We start from the raw sequence: 18634 nt of genomic DNA, 5'->3' as shown, positions 1-18634 counted from the left end.
CTGCATGACCACTGAGAAGAAACTTAGGCAAAAGTGTTTTTGCCATCTTGAAGCTTCTACCACTAATTGCAACACCTGCTTATAAAAATCAAAGGATTTTTCTGGAACACTGCAAGTAACAACTCCAGACCTCCCAGCAGTCCCAGGTTTGATTGTCCTGCTTTGACCTCCAAAGCCCTCTGCTGGTTGAAGCAGAAAATTTCTTGCATTCAGGGCCACCCAGAGAGGGAGAGTCCAAAGAGGCTCACCTATTTGAGAGTTTCCCCAAACTGAGTGGTGGTGTGACTGGCACACAAGGCCGCAGCTCCACTCACGTTTGGCCTCTCTGTCTCTGTCTACATAGGGGCAGACAGGCCAAGCCTGAATGGTGCTGTGTCCCGTTTTAGCCATTTGAAAGATTGCGAGGTATGCAACTCCAACATACGCAGGCAGGAATTTATTTCTCTTAGCCCCCCAAAACAAGACCACAACTTAATCTAGATAAAGATATTGGTGGAAGTGATGCACTGATCATTCTTCTTCGATTCCTGTCCATCAGCCCAGCAATGTTGATGGGATCGAATGAAGACTTTTCCATTCTTCATTCAGTTTCTATGGTCTGATGTTCGCCAAGCATTCGACCAGGAGTCCTTGGCATGCACTTGCAGAGCCAGATGCACCCTTCACTAGTGGTTGCTGCCACTAGCTATCCTCACTAGATTTTGCATGCCAGCTGAGGCCAGGTCCTGGGGTGTGGCCCTGTGGTACACATACAGCTACTTGGAGCCTCTAATGAGAGTTAAGTGAGGCGCCAGGACCATCTGTAAGCAAACTACCCTTTACAGGTGTGGTTGTCTACTATGTGGCTGTTGAACTCACCCCATATACCCTGCACTTATCATTACAATCCACTTATAGTCCAGCTGTAACTTCCTGTTCTTGCTCTTAACTCAAAACTGCACCTCCGGGAATGGGATGCTATGAGGAATGTGAATTCCCCTCCCCACCCCAGATGCTTTGTCATTCTTGTCCCCAAGGGGTAGTGATTGGTCAGACCCACAGTATCTTAAGAACAAATTGTTTTGACTATACCTTCCTTCTAGGGCAGGCCAGCAACCACAGCAGAATGGCTGCTGCATGCTGCGAGGGCTTCATGTAGAGTCAGATGCAGGGAGAAAGGGGTGACAGCAGCATGAGAGACAATCAATTTGTTCTTCCCTGTCCCCTAAAATAGGGTCTTACCTCATCCAGTAGGACCCTACTGCTGCCTCAGTTTCCTTTCTTCCTTCCCCAGGAAAATAAAACTCCACAACTCTTATGCTTTAGAATTACTCTCCCTTTCTGGAATCTGGTTTGTTAACATAAACTAACAGTTTAACTCACAGACACAATCTCCTAGCCTTCTTCTCCAGGTTCACCAGTCCATTATGCCTCATCTGGGCTCCTAATTCCCACTTAAGGGTTTTGCTCCTGCCCATCTCTGCACATAACTCCAGCAAAGCCTTTTTCTCTGGCTGCTAGGTAGAGTCGTCCCCTGCAGGTGGGTCTTACTTTTTTCTTCCTCCTCTTTACCCTTTTATTTGGACATCAGGCCCCTGCTCATGCTACCTCTCAGCTCCCCATCTCTCTCTAAGCTGGGATTCTGTGCCAGGCCTACTCTGGCCCTCTCCAGAGAGCCATCCCATGGTTTTCCTCTCCTCAGCTACCCTTATGCAATGCCTAGTCACCTGACCCTACCATCGGTCCAAGCTCAAACCCATCACCTGAGAGTCAGGTGATTAGGCACAGCTCCCACTAATGGGGCAGCACAACCTGTAACATACCTGCCCCATATAGTCTTGCCCATTTCTTGGGAAAGCTGTACAGAATATTCTTAATCATGAGGAGAACGCCTGTTTGGTCTTAACAAGTAACATCACATCAAACATCATAATAACCAACCTTTTGCTATTGCCTCTTTGTAACATCCCACCTTCTTGCTGCTTCTGTCCTGTTCAGTAAAACTGGACTTTTACCAGAACATAGCTGGCATAAGGACTTTCTGTTCCTTAGAGAGCAGACTCTAGTACAAGCACACCCTTCAGAATCAAGTGTGCACCTTAGTGAATTCGATTTTTTTTTTCTCCCACAAATACCAAAGTCTGCACCTTTGTACTTGTGGCCCCTAACAAATTCTGTAGAACAACATGCTTCTGTTCTTCAGTCACCCACAGAATCTTTTCAAAGGCATTCTCCCTCTGGATTTCTTTCTCCTCTATCGTTGACTTTTGGTCCTTGCCTTGACCCACTTATGCAGGTGTTCTATTTCTGGATCCCCGACAGTCTGATCAAACATCCCTGCTGCAGAGAGGCATGTTTCACTTTAAATGTCAGCACTATATTATTGCTGATCACTTTATCAGATGCGAAGAGGAAGTGGAGGGTAGTGATGCTCACAGAGAGGGGAAGCTCTGAGTTGCTTTAAGGAAGAAAATGCAGAGGGAATAAAGGAGGAGAGAGAGAGAGAGGTAGGGGAGGGGGAGAGAAACTAGGAAAAGAAGAGACACAAAGGCCTGATAGGATTGACACACTAACAGTGAGCCTGTTTTTCCAATAAGTGATTCTGAATGTGATAAGTTAGCGAGGAAATAATACACAATGGTAACTAAAAGTTTAACTACTAAATAAAGGCCATATATTCTACCTTTTGATCTTTTTGCAAACTGATTATTAAAATCAATGGGAGATTGAGGGGAGTATATAGTCCTAAATGTATACCTCTGTTATGATAGATAGCTACCCAAAAAAGGAGAGCCATACTATAATTATGTATAGGAGCGAGAACTCTGCTTTCAGGAAGTGCTTGATGAGAGAGCACAGTACATGTTGAAGGAGGAATAAAGCCTGAATGTTGCACTGTTTTGGTTTTAGTCCAGTGTTTCTCAAATGCGGTCTCCAGGGCCTTTCCTTGCGGCCACAGCGTCTTGGGCTGTGATGGGGGTGGGGGCGCAAAGCAGTGGCCCCTCTCCCCAGAGAGACAAATGCTGGAGGTGCAGGCAGCTGGTGAATTCCCCATTTTCCCAAGGGGAGGGGAGGCAGGCTTTGGCCACGGGGCTCCGAACTCCGTCCACGCGGTGGCAGGCTCTGGTTCCAGGCTTCGGCCCCAGGCTCACTATCCCGCCATTGTCCCTGGACCCCGCTGCCTCCCTGCCCATTTCCCCATCCGGGGCTTAATTTGTCCCAGGGCTTGCCAGGGCTGAGTAAGTCTGCTGTGAAAAGTGATATTAACAAACGTACAAATATCACTTTTCACAGCAGAAGACTTACCAGCTAGCAAGTCTTGGGGGGGGGGGGAGGGGTACAACTAAAAAGGCAAAAGAAACAACAACAATAAAACAACAACATGCAAAGTGCCTTATTTGTATTTCTATTCTGTTTAGGTCCATTAAAGAATAGAGACAACCGTAAATTATTTTTATTACTGAGTCTGGGAAAAACCCAACATAAATAAATAACAATGATTTGGATGTGTGTACGTGCATATTTATTTGTTTTTCCTAAAGTTAATTAAGTATTTTAGGAAAAATTGTCAGCGTGGCCACCAGCAAGAGTTGGTGGCCGCACTCTGAGGCCACCAAAATTTTTTTTGTGAGAACCCCTGTTTTAGTCCGTCCTTTTTTATGTTTGAACACTGAGCAACATAAAGCTATAGACCACAGTTAAAAGTAGAATTTGGCTTTCTCCATGGAATGAATTTGATGCTCGTGATTTGGAAGATGATAGTTTTGCTAAACATTAATGGGGAGGCTGCATGACCTAGTGGAAAGGGTACTTTACTGAGAGTCAAGAGACCTTTAGGTTCTGTCCTCAGGTCTGCCATTGAACTACTTATCTTAGGCAAGTCACTTAATTTCTGTGTCTGTTCCCTGTCCCCAACCTTTGTATATCATGTCTATTTAGATGGTAAAGTCTTCAGAGCAGGGACTGTCTCTCACTACAGTGAGAGCGCATAGCACAGTGAGGTCCCAATCTCAGGTGGGCTCGCTAAGCACTACTGTAATACAATTAAACAATAAGTGTGCTCCAGTTTGCTGAAGGAGGATACTTTGGACACTATTCACAAAAATATTTCGTGCTGCATATTGCTAAAAACAAAACACTATTGACCTTGAATTAAACAAAAGGATGCAAGTGCTGGTTTTTTAATATTCACGTTGTGGAGCCAAACCTAGAAGTTCATGCCTAATAATCATGAAAATGGAAATGTCTATGCACATCTTTGATTTTTATGCATACATTTTGAATGCATGGCTTCTCTGCTTCCAAAGCAGTGTTTTGTATTTTTTGTGCATATAACTTGTTAAGATTTGTGTGAAAACATTAATGGAAACTACAAGACTAGGCCGTTGAGCACTCTTGTTTCTTTTAGAAGAGGAAACATTGGGCCCAATGTTGCAGTCCCTAGATGGACAAAGGTCACATCAAAGTTCATAAAATTAAAAAAAAAAAAAAGGAAAGAAAAGAAAAAGTGAGTTTTAATCACGTAGGAAGTGCAGGATTAAACTGGAAGCATTAACTATGCCTTTAACAGGAAATGGTTATCTGCTAAAAACATTTTCTTTGGTTGTCTAAATTTGTATTTCCTACATGTTCTAGGTTTGTGCAGTTTAATACTGTGAACAATGGAAACATCCCAGTCTCAGAAAGACATGTTCCAATGGGTTAGGTTTAAAAGTTGACCTTGTTGTTATCTGGAGACAATGAACGATCTCCAGATCTCAGATGTATTCTAAAATTCCATACTCTCACTAAGGTGTTTTAAAGATAAACAAAAATGCAATAGCCACTTTTATATATAACCCTAAAATGTTTGCATTTTGAAGAAACAGCCTGCTATCAGAGCGAATACAGACTAACTATAATAAACTCATCCAAGACTTTTGTTAGCATCACTGCTGATGCTAATGCACATATAAAGAAATAACTAACAGTGCCATGCTTGCTGTGTTTAGTTTTTGTAAGCAGCACAAACACTTCCAATGTTTGTAACATATAAAAAGACAAAACTAAAGGTTGGGGGGGGAAAGAGGAGGAAATGTCTTCAGTCTTTTAATAACAATAATACAAATGTAAAAAGTTTATATATAAAGAACTCTACATAAACAATAGCTGTTGCAGTGTTTTAAAAAAATGTCTTGTTGCCAAAGTAGTGAATTAAAAGATAAATAGACAATATTTGGAATTTAGAGATTTCCATTTGGGCTGTAATAATATATAAAACATCTTTTCAAAACTACCTAATACCCTAAAACAAGACACTTGTATGAGACCATTTGGGTGAACTCAGGCTTCTGTAAAATTCCCGATGGCTGTGAATAGCATGGTGCATGCTTGTGAGTCATAGCAGAACTTGGAATCAGACGGGGTGAATCAGAGGAACTTGAAACGAACCCCACCTCCCCCAAACTTTACAATCAACTGGGGCTTGTGTACACACAGTTTTTGTACTTAGTTTTATTACATAAATTTATGGGAATAAACTCTGTTTAAGGCAACCCAATATATCTGCATCCACATGAGGGGTTATACCAATTTAACATATTTGGTTTAAAAAAAATCATGCCCCTAAATCGGTGGTCCCCAACCTTTTTGTGGCCAGTAGCACATTCATGTTTTCAGAAGAGGGGGGCGGGCACCAACAATTTTTCAAGGCTTATTTTGTATTTGTACATTAAATAATACAAAAAACATCATATTTAATATTACATAATATATGAATCCAGAAAGAAGCTGGAGTGAAGCTGCGAGGACAGAGAACACTGGCGCCCGCAGCCCCGGAGTACTCTGTCTCCAGCAGGCGCGGGGCCCCAGCTTCTCTCCCCTGCTGGGGCACTAGGCGGCGCCTGCCGGGCAGGGCCAGGTCTAGGTTTTTTGCCGCCCCAAGCAAAAAAATTTTTGGCTGCCCCCCACCCCAGCCCTGAGTTCTTCTCCCCCCCCCTCCACCCCCTCCACCAGTGCCCTCCCCCACCCGCACCCAAATGCACATGGAAGGCATAGGGACTAACCCTCAAACCTTGTACCTGGAAAGGGATGGGGATCTAGTAAAGAGGGTTCAGGCAGAGGAGCGGGTGTGGGGGTGCTTGGGGGCTCTACACTGGAGCAGAGAAGCGGGGTGTAATGTACTTGTGGAGGAGGGTGGAGCAGGAGAGGGGATATCAGGAGGGTTGCAGGAGAAGAGGTGCAGGGGAAGGGGGAGGTGTGGGAGGAGAGGGCTGGGGAACGGTACAAGGGGAGAGGTGAGGGTGAAGGGAGAGTACAAGGGGAAGGGGTTCGGCGAAGGAGCGATGTGGGGAGGTACAAGTGAAGAGGCTGTGAGCAGGATGGGGGGTGCAAAGGCTGAGAGGGGCAGGCACTGACAGCTGCTTCCCTAGCCCCATGCAGGCAGAGCCGAGAGGACAGACACTGACCCCCAGGTGCCCGAGCCGTGGGGGTCCCCCGGCGGGGCAGTATGCCCCGCTTGGAGCCGGGCTGTCCCTCTCCCCACCTCTGGCACTGTGGGGGCCCAGGGCAAGCAGACCGGGGCTGAGGTGGGGGAGGTGCGCGGCGGGCTGGGTCCGGGGGCAGCTCGGGCTGCCCAGCCACTCGCCCTATCAGTGCGTGAGCCAGGGTCCGCGTCCCCCGCCCAGCCCGGCGGCGCCCTGCACAGCCTGCTCGGGCAGGGAAACACCGCTCCGCCCTGGGGAGACTCAGAGCAGCAGCAGTAGCGGTGGCAGCAGCAGGACCCCTCCTCCCTGCCTGCATCTCGGGCCCCGCTTCCCTCCCTCCCTCCCCGGCTCCTCACACACTCTGGGAGCCCCTCTCGCTGCCGCAGCCCGGGCTTTGTCTCCAGGGGACGATGCTCTGGCTCTCCAGCGGCAGGGCTCTGGCCAGGGCTGCCTCACGGCTTTTTGCCGCCCCAAGCAGCCCCGGAGTTCTCTGTCCCTGGCAGGCGTGGGGCCACGGCTTCTCTCCGGCTTAAGCCGCATTGCTGCGCCTGCCTGGGACCGAGAACATCAGCACCTGCAGCCCCGGAGTTCTGTCCCCGGCAGGCGCGGGGCCGTGGTTTCTCTCCGGCTTAAGCCGTGGCGTCGCGCCTGCCTGGGACCGAGAACACTGGCGCCTGCAGCCCTGGAGTTCTCTGTTCCTGGCAGGCGCGGGTCCATGGCTTTCTCTCCCCTGCTGGGCACTAGGCGGGCGCACATAAGTGCCCCGGCAGGCGCCATGGTGCCCGTGGGCACCGCATTGGGTACCACTGCCTTAAATGAAATAGTTTAAATTGGAATAAAAATTGTGTATAGACCAGACTTTGTAAGATTTACTGAATAACCCAGATAGGAAAATGGAGAGAGGCATTCAGCAAATAACTCTGTACTTTTATCTAGTTTTAAAAAACATTGAAGATGTTATGTTTAAATTAGATGGTTCACAATGTTCATGGACAACAAGATTTTTTAACTTACAGTAATTAAATCTTTAAATCTTTCAGTCAGATTTGCTAAGTTTTCTGTATTCGATTTAATGAAATTATTTGTTTCTTCATCCACTTCAAAAGTATTTTTGACATGAGCAGTAGCTATGCTGATTTGTGTATTGCTGCTCTGACTTTTCAGGTGATCCCACCCAAGGAGTGGAAGCCGAGAAAACATTACGACGACATTGATGATCTAGTGATTCCAGCTCCAATTCAGCAGATGGTCACTGGTCAATCAGGGCTTTTCACTCAATACAACATTCAGAAAAAGCCAATGACCGTGAAAGAGTTCAGGCAACTGGCCAACAGTGACAAGTATGTATATTCAGTATTCTGTTTGGAAAGGAGAATATGTAACCTTCTCCCACTGTGATTTTTACCCTTTTAGGCACCAGGTGATTTTTATATCTAACTTACTTACTGAAGGCCATCCTTGTCCTTCTTCTAGGACTTGGTAGAAGGCACTACTCAGTGCTTTAGAGTGGTCTGAAAAAAATGGAGAGTCTGTCATCACCCCAACATCTGCCCTATCCCCAAATCAGTTTTTCTCCCACTCCTCACATCTGTTCTGTCCCCTTTCCGCCAGCAATTCTGCCCCCACCATGCCCCAAGTCAATTTTACCCCCATATTTATACTACCCCCCTTCAGTGCCCACATCAGTTCTGCCCCCCACCTCACCTGTGCTCCTCTTGCAGCACCTGGAATTCTTCAGCCCCTCCCACAGGCCTGAGGGAAGGGAGGCTGGAACGGAGACCCTTCCCAGGCCAGGTACTGCACGGGAGAGAGAGCAGAGGGGGAAGGAGCAGAGGAGCTGTCTTATTGCTCTTAGGAAGGTGGGGAAAGAGGGAGTAGAACTGCCCTGATCGAACTGCTCTGAGTGGGTGCGATCTTTCTGCTCACTTCCCCCTGCCTCCCCCTCCCCCCCCGTGAATAGTGTGGGCTCCTGAGGAGAAGGGAAATAACTGTCTGCCTCTTGCAGCATCCCTGATTGGCTGCTCTTCCCCAGGAGGCAGACAAGTGGGTAAAGCAGCCAACCAGAAGGCTTTTCCTCCAAGGTGGTACTAAAAGAGTGCACCTCTGCAACTAGGCTCACTTTTTAAAAATTTAATTTCCTGTGTCCGTGACCCCTTATGATCCAGCATACTTTAAATCCTGCTGATAATGAACTCTGTTTAGATTGCTATGATCATTTGTTTTATATGCTTACATCTGCATAGGGGATATAAAATATAACTTCTATATATAAAATTATAGAATATAAAATGCCATGTCATATAAAGGTCTTATAGGCATAGTTTGGATTGTTCCTTTTACTCACAAGTGGTGAAATAATGCGTAACCATGCACTTGCATAGAATATCCCACGAGTGCAAACAGAACCGTAATTCTGCACACACCATAATAGAAAATATTTTAAAAATACCTGTAATTAGAATTGTTTTATCCCTCTACCTATAATATCATATTGCTATGTTATATTTAATAAGGCTATATGAGTTAGGAGTACTTAAAAAGCCTCCTAGCTTGTTACATTCTTCTTAAACAATGTAATAGCAGAAGCTCCTAACCTTTCTTTAAAGAAGATTTTTCCCTCTCTTCAAAGAGGTCAGGTTTCTGTGGAGGACAGCTTCCTTTCTATGGGCATATCTCTGTGACACTAAATTGCTTTCCCCTTCATTTGGGATACCCAGATGAGAATGCCCTGAACTTGGATGTCATCTTAACATGGCTGAAGGGCTCTAGTCTGAGTGATAAACTGCATTTAAGAGAAGCCCTGGTCTGTAGGTTACTCATGGGTTGCTGGGGTTCAGCTCCTGTTTGTTGAGAGACAATCAGTTCACCATGAGGCTCTTCCTCCATCCTTCTCAATAGGAGCTGTGTCAGCTGCATGACCTCCTGTTTCCTGTACTTCCAAGTTTTCTTCCAAGCAGTCTGAACAGAAAGAGCTTGCAGAGTTGATCTAGAACTCTCTCCCCCTCTCAAGTTGTTGCATTTATGGAAGCAAATTTCCCTTCCTAAAGACTTTCTAAATAAGGGGGAGTACTGTGGCCAAACACCCTGAGGAAAAGGTTTTGGCAGAGTAGGCTGCTTGGCAATAGCAATAGAAGCATACTCCCTCTATGGGAAGTTAGAAGAATCTTCCCAGGCCACAGAAAAGGATGTAAAAATGCCCCATGTGTCTGGGACAAGCAAAGGGATGAAGACAAGATCCTCCAAAGATTTCTGCCAACTGGAAGAACTGGTGCACTTCTCCCAAAAAAGCTTTATGTGGGAGAGGGAGAAAGGAAAGCAAGGTCCCCAGGAACATTGGGATTCCTCCCCTTGCTTCTGGCTTGGGCTACTAAATGGCAGAACACTTGCCTTTTGGACCTGTTGGGGATAATCTGCAGGACCTACTTGTGCTAGAACCAGCATGTGTTTGCACACTCTTTGGTGTTTATGCTCCTACAGTACAGGGGTAGGAACTGGTGACCATATTGCCTATTAACAGTAGTGCCTTTTCACCAGCCCAGGAAATGCGGTAGGCTAAAATGGAGGATGGGGTGGTGAAGAGAGACTGTGGGGCCACCAACTAGTAGTGTATTGGCTCTTTCAAGAGCCTTGGGTGACAACAATCACACTTAACGGCCTAAAACTCAGAACAGGCAGCAGAAGTTCTTTCCATCTGTTGAGACAGGAACAAATTATCTGGGTAGCACAGGACTAATAGTGACATAAATACTGTGAAAGACATTACCCAGTGTTACTTTGAAAGCATTGTTACTATGAAACCTATGGGTTTAGGACTGTTGAATATGTGAAAGGACCAAAGAGTGTGAAACTCCTAAATTTGTCTAAAAGTACTTGGTCTGCAAAATCAAGTATAGAGCACATCAGGAACGTGGATGTTGGGAGACATCCAAACCATGAGGGTGAAAGGACAACTTTTCCAATTGAGGTCCTCTGAAACATTGCCTTTAATTTCATTCTCTCTCTGCAGATACTGCACTCCAAGATATATAGATTATGAAGATCTGGAGCGTAAATACTGGAAGAATTTAACCTTTGTGGCACCGATCTATGGAGCAGATATCAACGGGAGCATTTATGATGAAGTATGTATAGTTTTATACATGTCATTTTCCCCCCTCCTCAACCCTGGCCCAAAAGGTTAGTTAATGTTGCACTATTGTATTGCAGCTGAGAACCAAGTATCTCTTGAAAATTGTCTCTAAAGATCCCCACTTTTGAGTTGCACATGCTCTTAGTATGATGCACTTTAGACCCTCTTGGGAAGCAGTATGCCCCCTTATGAATCCGAACACTGATAGAGGGGTATATGGTATCATGGGCTCAACAGTCCTTAGCTAAGCATTTCTGGTATCTGTAAGATCTTGCTGCAGCAGCTTATTTTTTTGGATAAACTAGTTTGTCTAGTTACAATCTTTAAAAAGTATAGACATATTTGTTTATTTGTGCAGTATCAGCTCTGTTACACATTTCCAGCCACTTCAGTGCTTTTTGTTATTGGTTCTGCTCAGTCGATTTCCAGTGAGTGGGATTGTGTGCATTCAAATCTAAATCCACCCTAATTGATAGTCTGTCAGATCTGGAGCAAAAATCAGGTTGTAAGTGTTACGCATCATGCGATGGGATGGTGTCTAGGGCAGACCAGCACTCGGCTGTTGTATGTCCCCTATCACTGTGGTATTTTAATGTCTGATATGTCGTTAAGATGAACACTCCCTTAAAAGGTGTTCTGCATGTGCATGATTTTGCCCTCCTCAAATATGAGTGCTACCTGAAACTCCTTCTCGATGAGGCGGTGTCAAAACTCACCTGAATTAGTCCTTCTCCACATTAGCGCTAAAGAAAATTTATTTCCTGTAGTGATTCTGTTGCTGGTTTGTTGCCCCTTTGACTTCTGAGATGAGTGTGGTGCTTTAGACCTGGTGGGCCTGGGATGATTCTGAGTTCACACTTCATTCTTCTAGACTTGCTGATTCCTCTTCTGTCTTTCTCTTCTTGGCTGCTTGGATACGCTCACCTTGTCACCTCAGAAGCAATCTTAGTCTGAGGAAGGGGCTTGGATCTGAGGACTGTCAAGGTCAACTTTGATTTCATCTGGAATGGGATCAGAGGGTCATCCCAAGGTCCCTTGAACTTGTGAGTTTCCTAGCAAGTTTACGATTGACCTTAGGTCTGAGGAACCTGTACGAGTCAGATCATTCTCTTCCGAGATGGCTATGTACAGATCCTCTGTCTGACCTCAGGAATCATTCTACCCTCTGGACCTCTCTAGTTCTTGAGGTTCCTTCTTTTTACCACCTCAGGCGTTATCCTACCTCTGTGCTTCTCTTGTGAGGAAAGTTAATACAGTTTTAACTAACATTCTTTGGCTTTGGAGAAAAAAAAGTCTTGAAATAGCTTCATTTTTTCAACTACTTCACCTTAGAAGATTAGTTGCAATACTGTTTACACAGCTGCTCAGGTCTCTGGCTGCATAGAAATGCCCTTAGAATTACTACCTATTTCTGACTGAAATAGTGGAGAAAGGAAATTTCTAGAGGAAGTAGGATTTTGCTGGCTGTTGACACAGGTGACTGACTGTTAGTACAGCTCTCATTATACAGTCAGAGAAATGTGAAATACCTATCAGCATCAGTTTTGCTACTTAGAGAGCCATTCAAGAAACTGCATAATATCCTAAGGGAGTAGTTAAGCAATGAGACCATCAAGAAAGGAGAAGCAAAATTATCTTTGTAAGAATACATGCGCGTCTCCCAACTTGCTGGGTGAATCCTTCCTTCATAAGGGTCTGTGTTCCCTCCATTTTTTGATGGTTCTGCTTAGCACTTCTTGAAATGCTCCCTGCTATCATTGTAATCACTAGGAGAAGTAGTGTGTAACTTGGGGCTTGTCTACACTAAAGGGAAAAGTCGATCTAAGCTATGCAATTTGAGTTACATGAATAGGGTAACTCAAATCGACGTAGCTTAGATCTACTTACCGCGGGGTCCACACTACGTGATGTCTACGGGAGGTGCTCTCCCGTTGACTTCCCTTACTCTTCTCGATCAGGTGGAGTACAGGAGTCGACGGGAGAGCGATCGGCGGTCGATTTAGTGGATCTTCACTAGACCTGCTAAATCAACCACCGATGCATCTATCGCCACAGCATTGATCATCCGGGAAGTGTAGACAAGCCCTGTGACAGAGGGTTTGTCAAAAGACAAATTGCTTACGGGAATTTAATGAGAGGCCTGACCAAAATTAGAATACAACCAGCCAAGGTGGTCTGAAAGACGGTATCTGAACTAGGTAGTTAAGTCTTTGAAAGCTATTAATAATCAGTGAAAGATATTTGTATCCCCAGTGGTCCAGCTCATGGAGAAAGCAGTGCATGTAAACCCTATTATGTATGCATGTAACTGGAGAAAACTGGTTTTGAAAGCTAGGGTAGCAGCACTGGATCGGGGAAGATTTCATAAGAGAGCTCTCTAGACACACAAAGAGTTTGTTGTTCTCTGGACAGCAAGAGATGCAGACAATCTGACCAAAAAGGGGCAGAGAGAAAGGATTGCTTTCAAAAGTTAGAAGCTTTCACTTTTCTTATTTTCCTCTCTAACTAAACTGGGAATGATTTCTCTAGTTTTTCTTTGAGAAGTGTGAATCTATTATGTGAACCATTTTTTTGTTTTGTTTTAATTCCATTTTCTCTGTGGTTTTAATAAATCTTGATATCGTTAAGATAACTGTCATGAGGGTAACATCACACAAGCATCTCCAGAGTGAAATGAACCCCATCATGTCTAAGGGAGAGGTGCAAAAGGGAAAAGTGTTTCTGGAACCAGTACCACCTATCAGCTTTGGTCGAGACACATGGACAAAGATTTCCTGTCCCAATGAGTTGTGTTTTCATTACACTGCAACAAGTGAATACAAGGGGAGAGGCCAGAAGACCAAGGAGGAGATGAGAATTATGACAACACAGAAATAGAAGTGGTGGAGACTGGTAGTGGGAAGACAATAAACTGGGAGATGATTAGAGATGCGGACAAGTAACCAGGGCGGAAAAGAAGTAAAATAGCAGCCTATGGAATAAAAGCAATACCATTTAAAAAAAAAAAAAAGGCAGGGGGAGGAGTAGTGGTCGAAGGAATAGGGACGGGGAAAAAAGAGGAGAGAGAGGAGGGGCCCACACACTGTGTGATGGGGCATCCACGCCAGGACAAGGCGCAAGGGGATCTGGAGGAAAGTGAGAGGTGACGCCTGGCACCAAGTCATTGCTGGGAGGAGGTTCCAGCTAGAAAAGATGGGGAATCATTGATAAAAATGGAAGTTATTTTTTTAGACAGAACTTTTATTTCCCAAATTACTCTTTGTCCGCCAGATGGTGCTCTTGGGCAACTAATGTGCTGAAGGCCAAGCTAGGGGAGAAACCTCTTGACTAGATTTAGAATCTAGAGATTGCTTTTGCGTGTTTGTCCATTTCAGAGATTTTTATTTATGCAGAAAGAATGGATGTAGTACTCCTGGCTACAGTTGTGGGCAAACAGTGAAAGAAAGGGGAAGGTGTAATTAATTTCTCATAACAAGCTATTTGTGATAATTGAAACAAATGTTGTTTGTATTTTTTAAAGTTAGGGAAACTATTGCAGACAACATGCTGCAAGCATTGAATTTACCATAAAACAATAAGGCAAATATCTCAAAGCATTTCCATTAAAAAAAAAAAAGCCAGCCGAAGGCACATGCACTAATTCATAGATGTAGTGTTGCATCTCTGCATTACTGATGTTTCCATGCACTCAGATCTTCAAAATTAGTGGCAAAAGCTGCAGCAATGTAGGTCCTTTCTCTTTTGTTTACAAAACAAACAAATAAAAACAGTTGCCATCTAGCTGACTGGTTTTGAATAGGATTTGTCTGTTTTGCACAATGACTTTCACTTTCTATTAACAAAGCTATCTCTGAAGATACACCCCCGATTTTAACTTTTTAAAATTAATTAGAAACTGGCAATGTTGAATTTCTGAAATCGAAGACCTTGCTGGTGTTATGGGAGAGAGCAATTGAAATGACACTGCCGTGTATTAACAAGTGGTGGGTTCTTTTTCTCTTTAACTCAAAGGATAATGAGGGTTTAGAAGAAGGGACACAACTGTAAAATCTGTTACATGGAATAAAAAATAGGAAAGGGAACAAAGCTATAAACACATTTTGAGTTCTGGCAACCAACATAAAGAAACAAACTTTGCTCTTGTGATTTATTATATTACCAGAACCCCTTGAATGTATTTATAGCGTTGTATTTCATGGTTAACTGTCTCTGTTTTGTTCACAGATTAAATTATTTATAAATTAGGAAATATCCTAAAATGATAACTGTTGTGAAAACATACTGTGGGTTTATAGAAAAGAAATTCAACGTAGAAGGCTTAGAGTTAGGTCGAAGTATTATGCCATGCTGTACACATCTTTTATTGTTTTTATATTTAATTATAGTACTTTGTAAGAGAAGGACAACCCAGTTGACTCAAGAAATAATGTAGGGAGGCATTCTACTAAATGTTTTTCTGTGGCCACCATGTCATCTGACCTTGAGTAAAAATGCTTGTGCCAGGTCTACCCAAGAGTTTACACTGTTAATAATAATAATAATAATAAATAATAATGATAATAAATAGCACCAGTGTGGCTAGTTGCAGTGGTACTGAAAATTGAATAAGCCATTTTCTACTGTAGACACACCTATGGGGAAAAAGAGAAGAAAAGGTTTAGAGAAGGGCAACTAAAATGATTAAGGGTTTGGAATGGGTCCCATATGAGGAGAGATTAAAGAGGCTAGGACTTTTCAGCTTGGAAAAGAGGAGACTAAAGGGGGATATGATAGAGGTATATAAAATCATGAGTGGTGTGGAGAAAGTGAATAAGGACAAGTTATTTACTTGTTCCCATAATATAAGAACTAGAGGCCACCAAATGAAATTAATGGGCAGCAGGTTTAAAACAAATAAAAGGAAGTTCTTCTTCACACAAGCACAGTCAACCTGTGGAACTCCTTGCCTGAGGAGGTTGTGAAGGCTAGGACTATAACAGGATTTAAAAGAGAATTGGATAAATTCATGGAGGTTAAGTCCATTAATGGCTATTAGCCAGGATGGGTAACGAATGGTGACCCTAGCCTCTGTTTGTCAGAGGTTGGAGATGGATGGCAGGAGAGAGATCACTTGATCATTACCTGTTAGGTTTACTCCCTCTGGGGCACCTGGCATTGGCCACTGTCGGTAGACAGGATACTGGGCTGGATGGACCTTTGGTCTGACCCAGTATGGCCACTCTTATGTTCTTATGCTCTTAAGAGGCATGGGAGAGAAGGAATCAACATCACCAATCATGACTCTCCTGGGATTAAATTGGCTAAATATTTATACTCTGGGATTGGCTGTTATGACTGTCACGAGTGCATTACCAATTATTAGAGGGTGGGATAGAAAGAAATGCCTGAAACAAGAACAGAAAGGGTAGACGAAAGACAGGGGAAGAGCATCACTGATTGGCTCATGGTAGAACATACTTCCAGCTGGTGTGTGTATTTATTTGTTAAGGTAATCTAAGTCTTAATATACAGTCTGGCACTACTTAGGGATTGTAAACAGTTAAAATATTTGTTTCAAAGGCTACATTTTAAAGGGCCATTTGTTATGATTTATTGCAATTTTTTTTAAGGAGACTGGGTCATAAACTTTTGTTAATGGTTTAGGGGATGCTAAGAGTATTACAATAGCTCTGTAAACCTGGTGTTAGTGGGATCATAAATGAAACTGAAATTTGGCTCTGTTTTTTTTTTTTTGGCCCAATCCAATAAAATTAAATCTTGGGATACCATGTAAGGTCCAACATCCTCCCTATTCATTACATCACCCAGCTTCCTCTTATCAGGAGAGTTGAGGCTGGCATTTTTGGGAGAGCAAAGTAGGTGTAGGACAACTCTATAAGAGTTTTCTTCTTCGTATGGCTGATGTAAATGTAGAGCAACAACTACAATTTTATATCTAGATGGTTAAGCCACTTAATTGCGCCTGGAGTAGCAGAGTGTATTGCTGTGATACCTCAATCATATTTGTGAATCAGGCATTGAGTTGTTATATGTTCCATGGTCTGCTCTGGGTGGCCACAGTCGCACACTAGAGAGTCTTAAATTTTCCATTTGTGCAGCAAATATCCACATCTTCCATGGTTTGTGTGGATACGGTTTAGGCTTATCCAGGAACTTCGTGGGAGATTGAAGCCATGAATCTGCTGCTCCGGGTCTTTCACTAGGTGTTTGTTTGTGACTTCTTGTGAACTCCATTCAGCTTTCCAGGTTTCATCAGGGTTGAAGTTGCATTGTTGAAGGTTAAATGCGTGAGTCCAAAAGGGCTTACTTGACTTCAAGCGGTGGTGAGGGATGTTGTTAAGGTCCTGGTGGATGGGAAGACATTCATTTTCCATCACCCTCGGAAATTCCCGAAGGGTTGTGGCATCATGGCAAATGGATGTGGGAGTAATGTGTGACAGCATGGGCAGCCAGGGTGTTGGGGTTGACTTGAGGGTTCCAGTGATGCACCGCATTGTTGTAGTCAGTTGGACATCAACAAGTAGAGTATGGCTACTTCTTGTCTATACGGTTGCAGTGTACTTGGCAACAGAGTACACAAGGGCCATCGCTGATGTCTGTAACATGCATGCAAGTGCTTCCCAGCTTATGCTTGCCAGTTACTGGACCAGGCTGACCCTTGTCTTCATCTTGGCAGCTACCTTCTTCAGATGGTTGTGGAACGTTAGCATGCAATCAAGCTTCACTACAAGATAGGTCAGAGTGTGGTCATGTCGCACAGCGTGGCCACAGAAGGTCAATTTTAGGATGCGCTTAGCGTTCCTGTTATCAAGATGGAATGCAGTGACTACTGTTTTGTGAGGATTTGTCTTGAGCCTCCATTTCTGGAACTATTCCTCCCTGGGTTTAGGTCTCTGGTCAAGGTGGACTCGATGTCACCGAAGTTGGCTGCTTGCATTGCCAGGCGAGGTCATCCGCCTATGCAAATTTGGAGGCACGTTGCTCGTGCAAACATTAAAAAGCATTGGCTCGAGTACTGGGCCTTGTGGCAGTCCATTGGTGAGGAACTAGGGTGAACTGACTTCGTTGCCCAAGTGGACACATAGCCACCTATTGCTCAGCATTGTCCATAGCAGGCATGGTGTTTTGCGGCAGGGGATGATCCTTGCAAGCTTCAGCATCAAGCCCTAAATCCAGACTCTGTCGTAGGCCGATGACAGGTCTACAAAGGTTGTGTCGGTCTTAAATTTCCTCTGGAATCTGGCCTTGATATTTTTAAAAAAAGAGTACAGCAGACTGCTGGTTGATCTGAAGAAAGGAGAAGCAAAGAATGGTATCATACCACTAATGATAATTATCCTTAAAAAAACCCAAAATGAATGGAAGTTAGTTCTACATGGGACCCATTTTACTCTTATCGTGGAAAGCTACAGAAGAGCTCCTGAGCCTACTTTAAATCTTAAGCTAGACCTTTCACTTGAGCTATTGAAAGCTACAAGATTCTTTGCTCTTGAGAAAGAAAAGAGTCAGTTTTTCCAGGACTCTGTGAGTTTTCATACCTTTACTAGAGACATCAAGCTTTCCACTTCCATCTCCACAGTGTGTTGAAAGTTGATTCAAATGCTGTTAATAGAGCCATATGAACACTGGACAGTAGTTAACAGTAACAAACAGGGCTTATACACACTAGTGCTTACTTCACTATAATATAAATTGCTCAGGGTTGTGGAAAAGCCACCTCCCTGGGCAATGTAAGTTACACCGACTTAAGCATTGGTGTGGACAGTGCTAGGTTGGTGGGAGAATTTCTCCCGCTGATGCCACTCGGGGAGGTGGAGTAATTGTGCCGATAGAAGAGCTCTCTCCCGTCAGCACAGAGCGTCTGCACTAGCAGTGCTACAGCAGTGCAGCTACATCGGTACAGCTGAGCCAGTGTCATGATTCTAGAGTAGACTAGCCCACAGTCACCCAACATATTAGGAAAAAGGGAACTAATGATCTTTCATTTGAACTGTTACCTGTAAAGGAAAGTTCAGGCAGCACTTCTCAGACGAAATAAAAGGTAAGTCTAATGTGCTACAGC

The 18634-nt window shown here is 44.0% G+C and overlaps 1 protein-coding gene across 1 annotated transcript in view; it reads left to right on the top strand.

The window, feature by feature from the left end:
- LOC112116425 (lysine-specific demethylase 4C) overlaps window positions 1-18634 on the top strand; it is a 438460-nt gene that overhangs the window by 49027 nt on the left and 370799 nt on the right. The window contains exons 4-5 of the mRNA XM_026646385.1: window positions 7608-7783; window positions 10450-10564. Of these exons, the coding sequence (XP_026502170.1) occupies window positions 7608-7783; window positions 10450-10564 (291 nt within the window). The remainder of the gene's footprint in view (window positions 1-7607; window positions 7784-10449; window positions 10565-18634) is intronic.

This window comes from Terrapene carolina, unplaced genomic scaffold (assembly GCF_002925995.2).
Source record: "Terrapene carolina triunguis isolate 2854851 unplaced genomic scaffold, T_m_triunguis-2.0 Scaffold35022, whole genome shotgun sequence".
Taxonomy (NCBI): domain Eukaryota; kingdom Metazoa; phylum Chordata; order Testudines; family Emydidae; genus Terrapene; species Terrapene triunguis.
The sequence above is the reverse complement of the archived record's forward strand: the minus strand, read 5'-3'. Positions and strand labels throughout refer to the sequence as shown.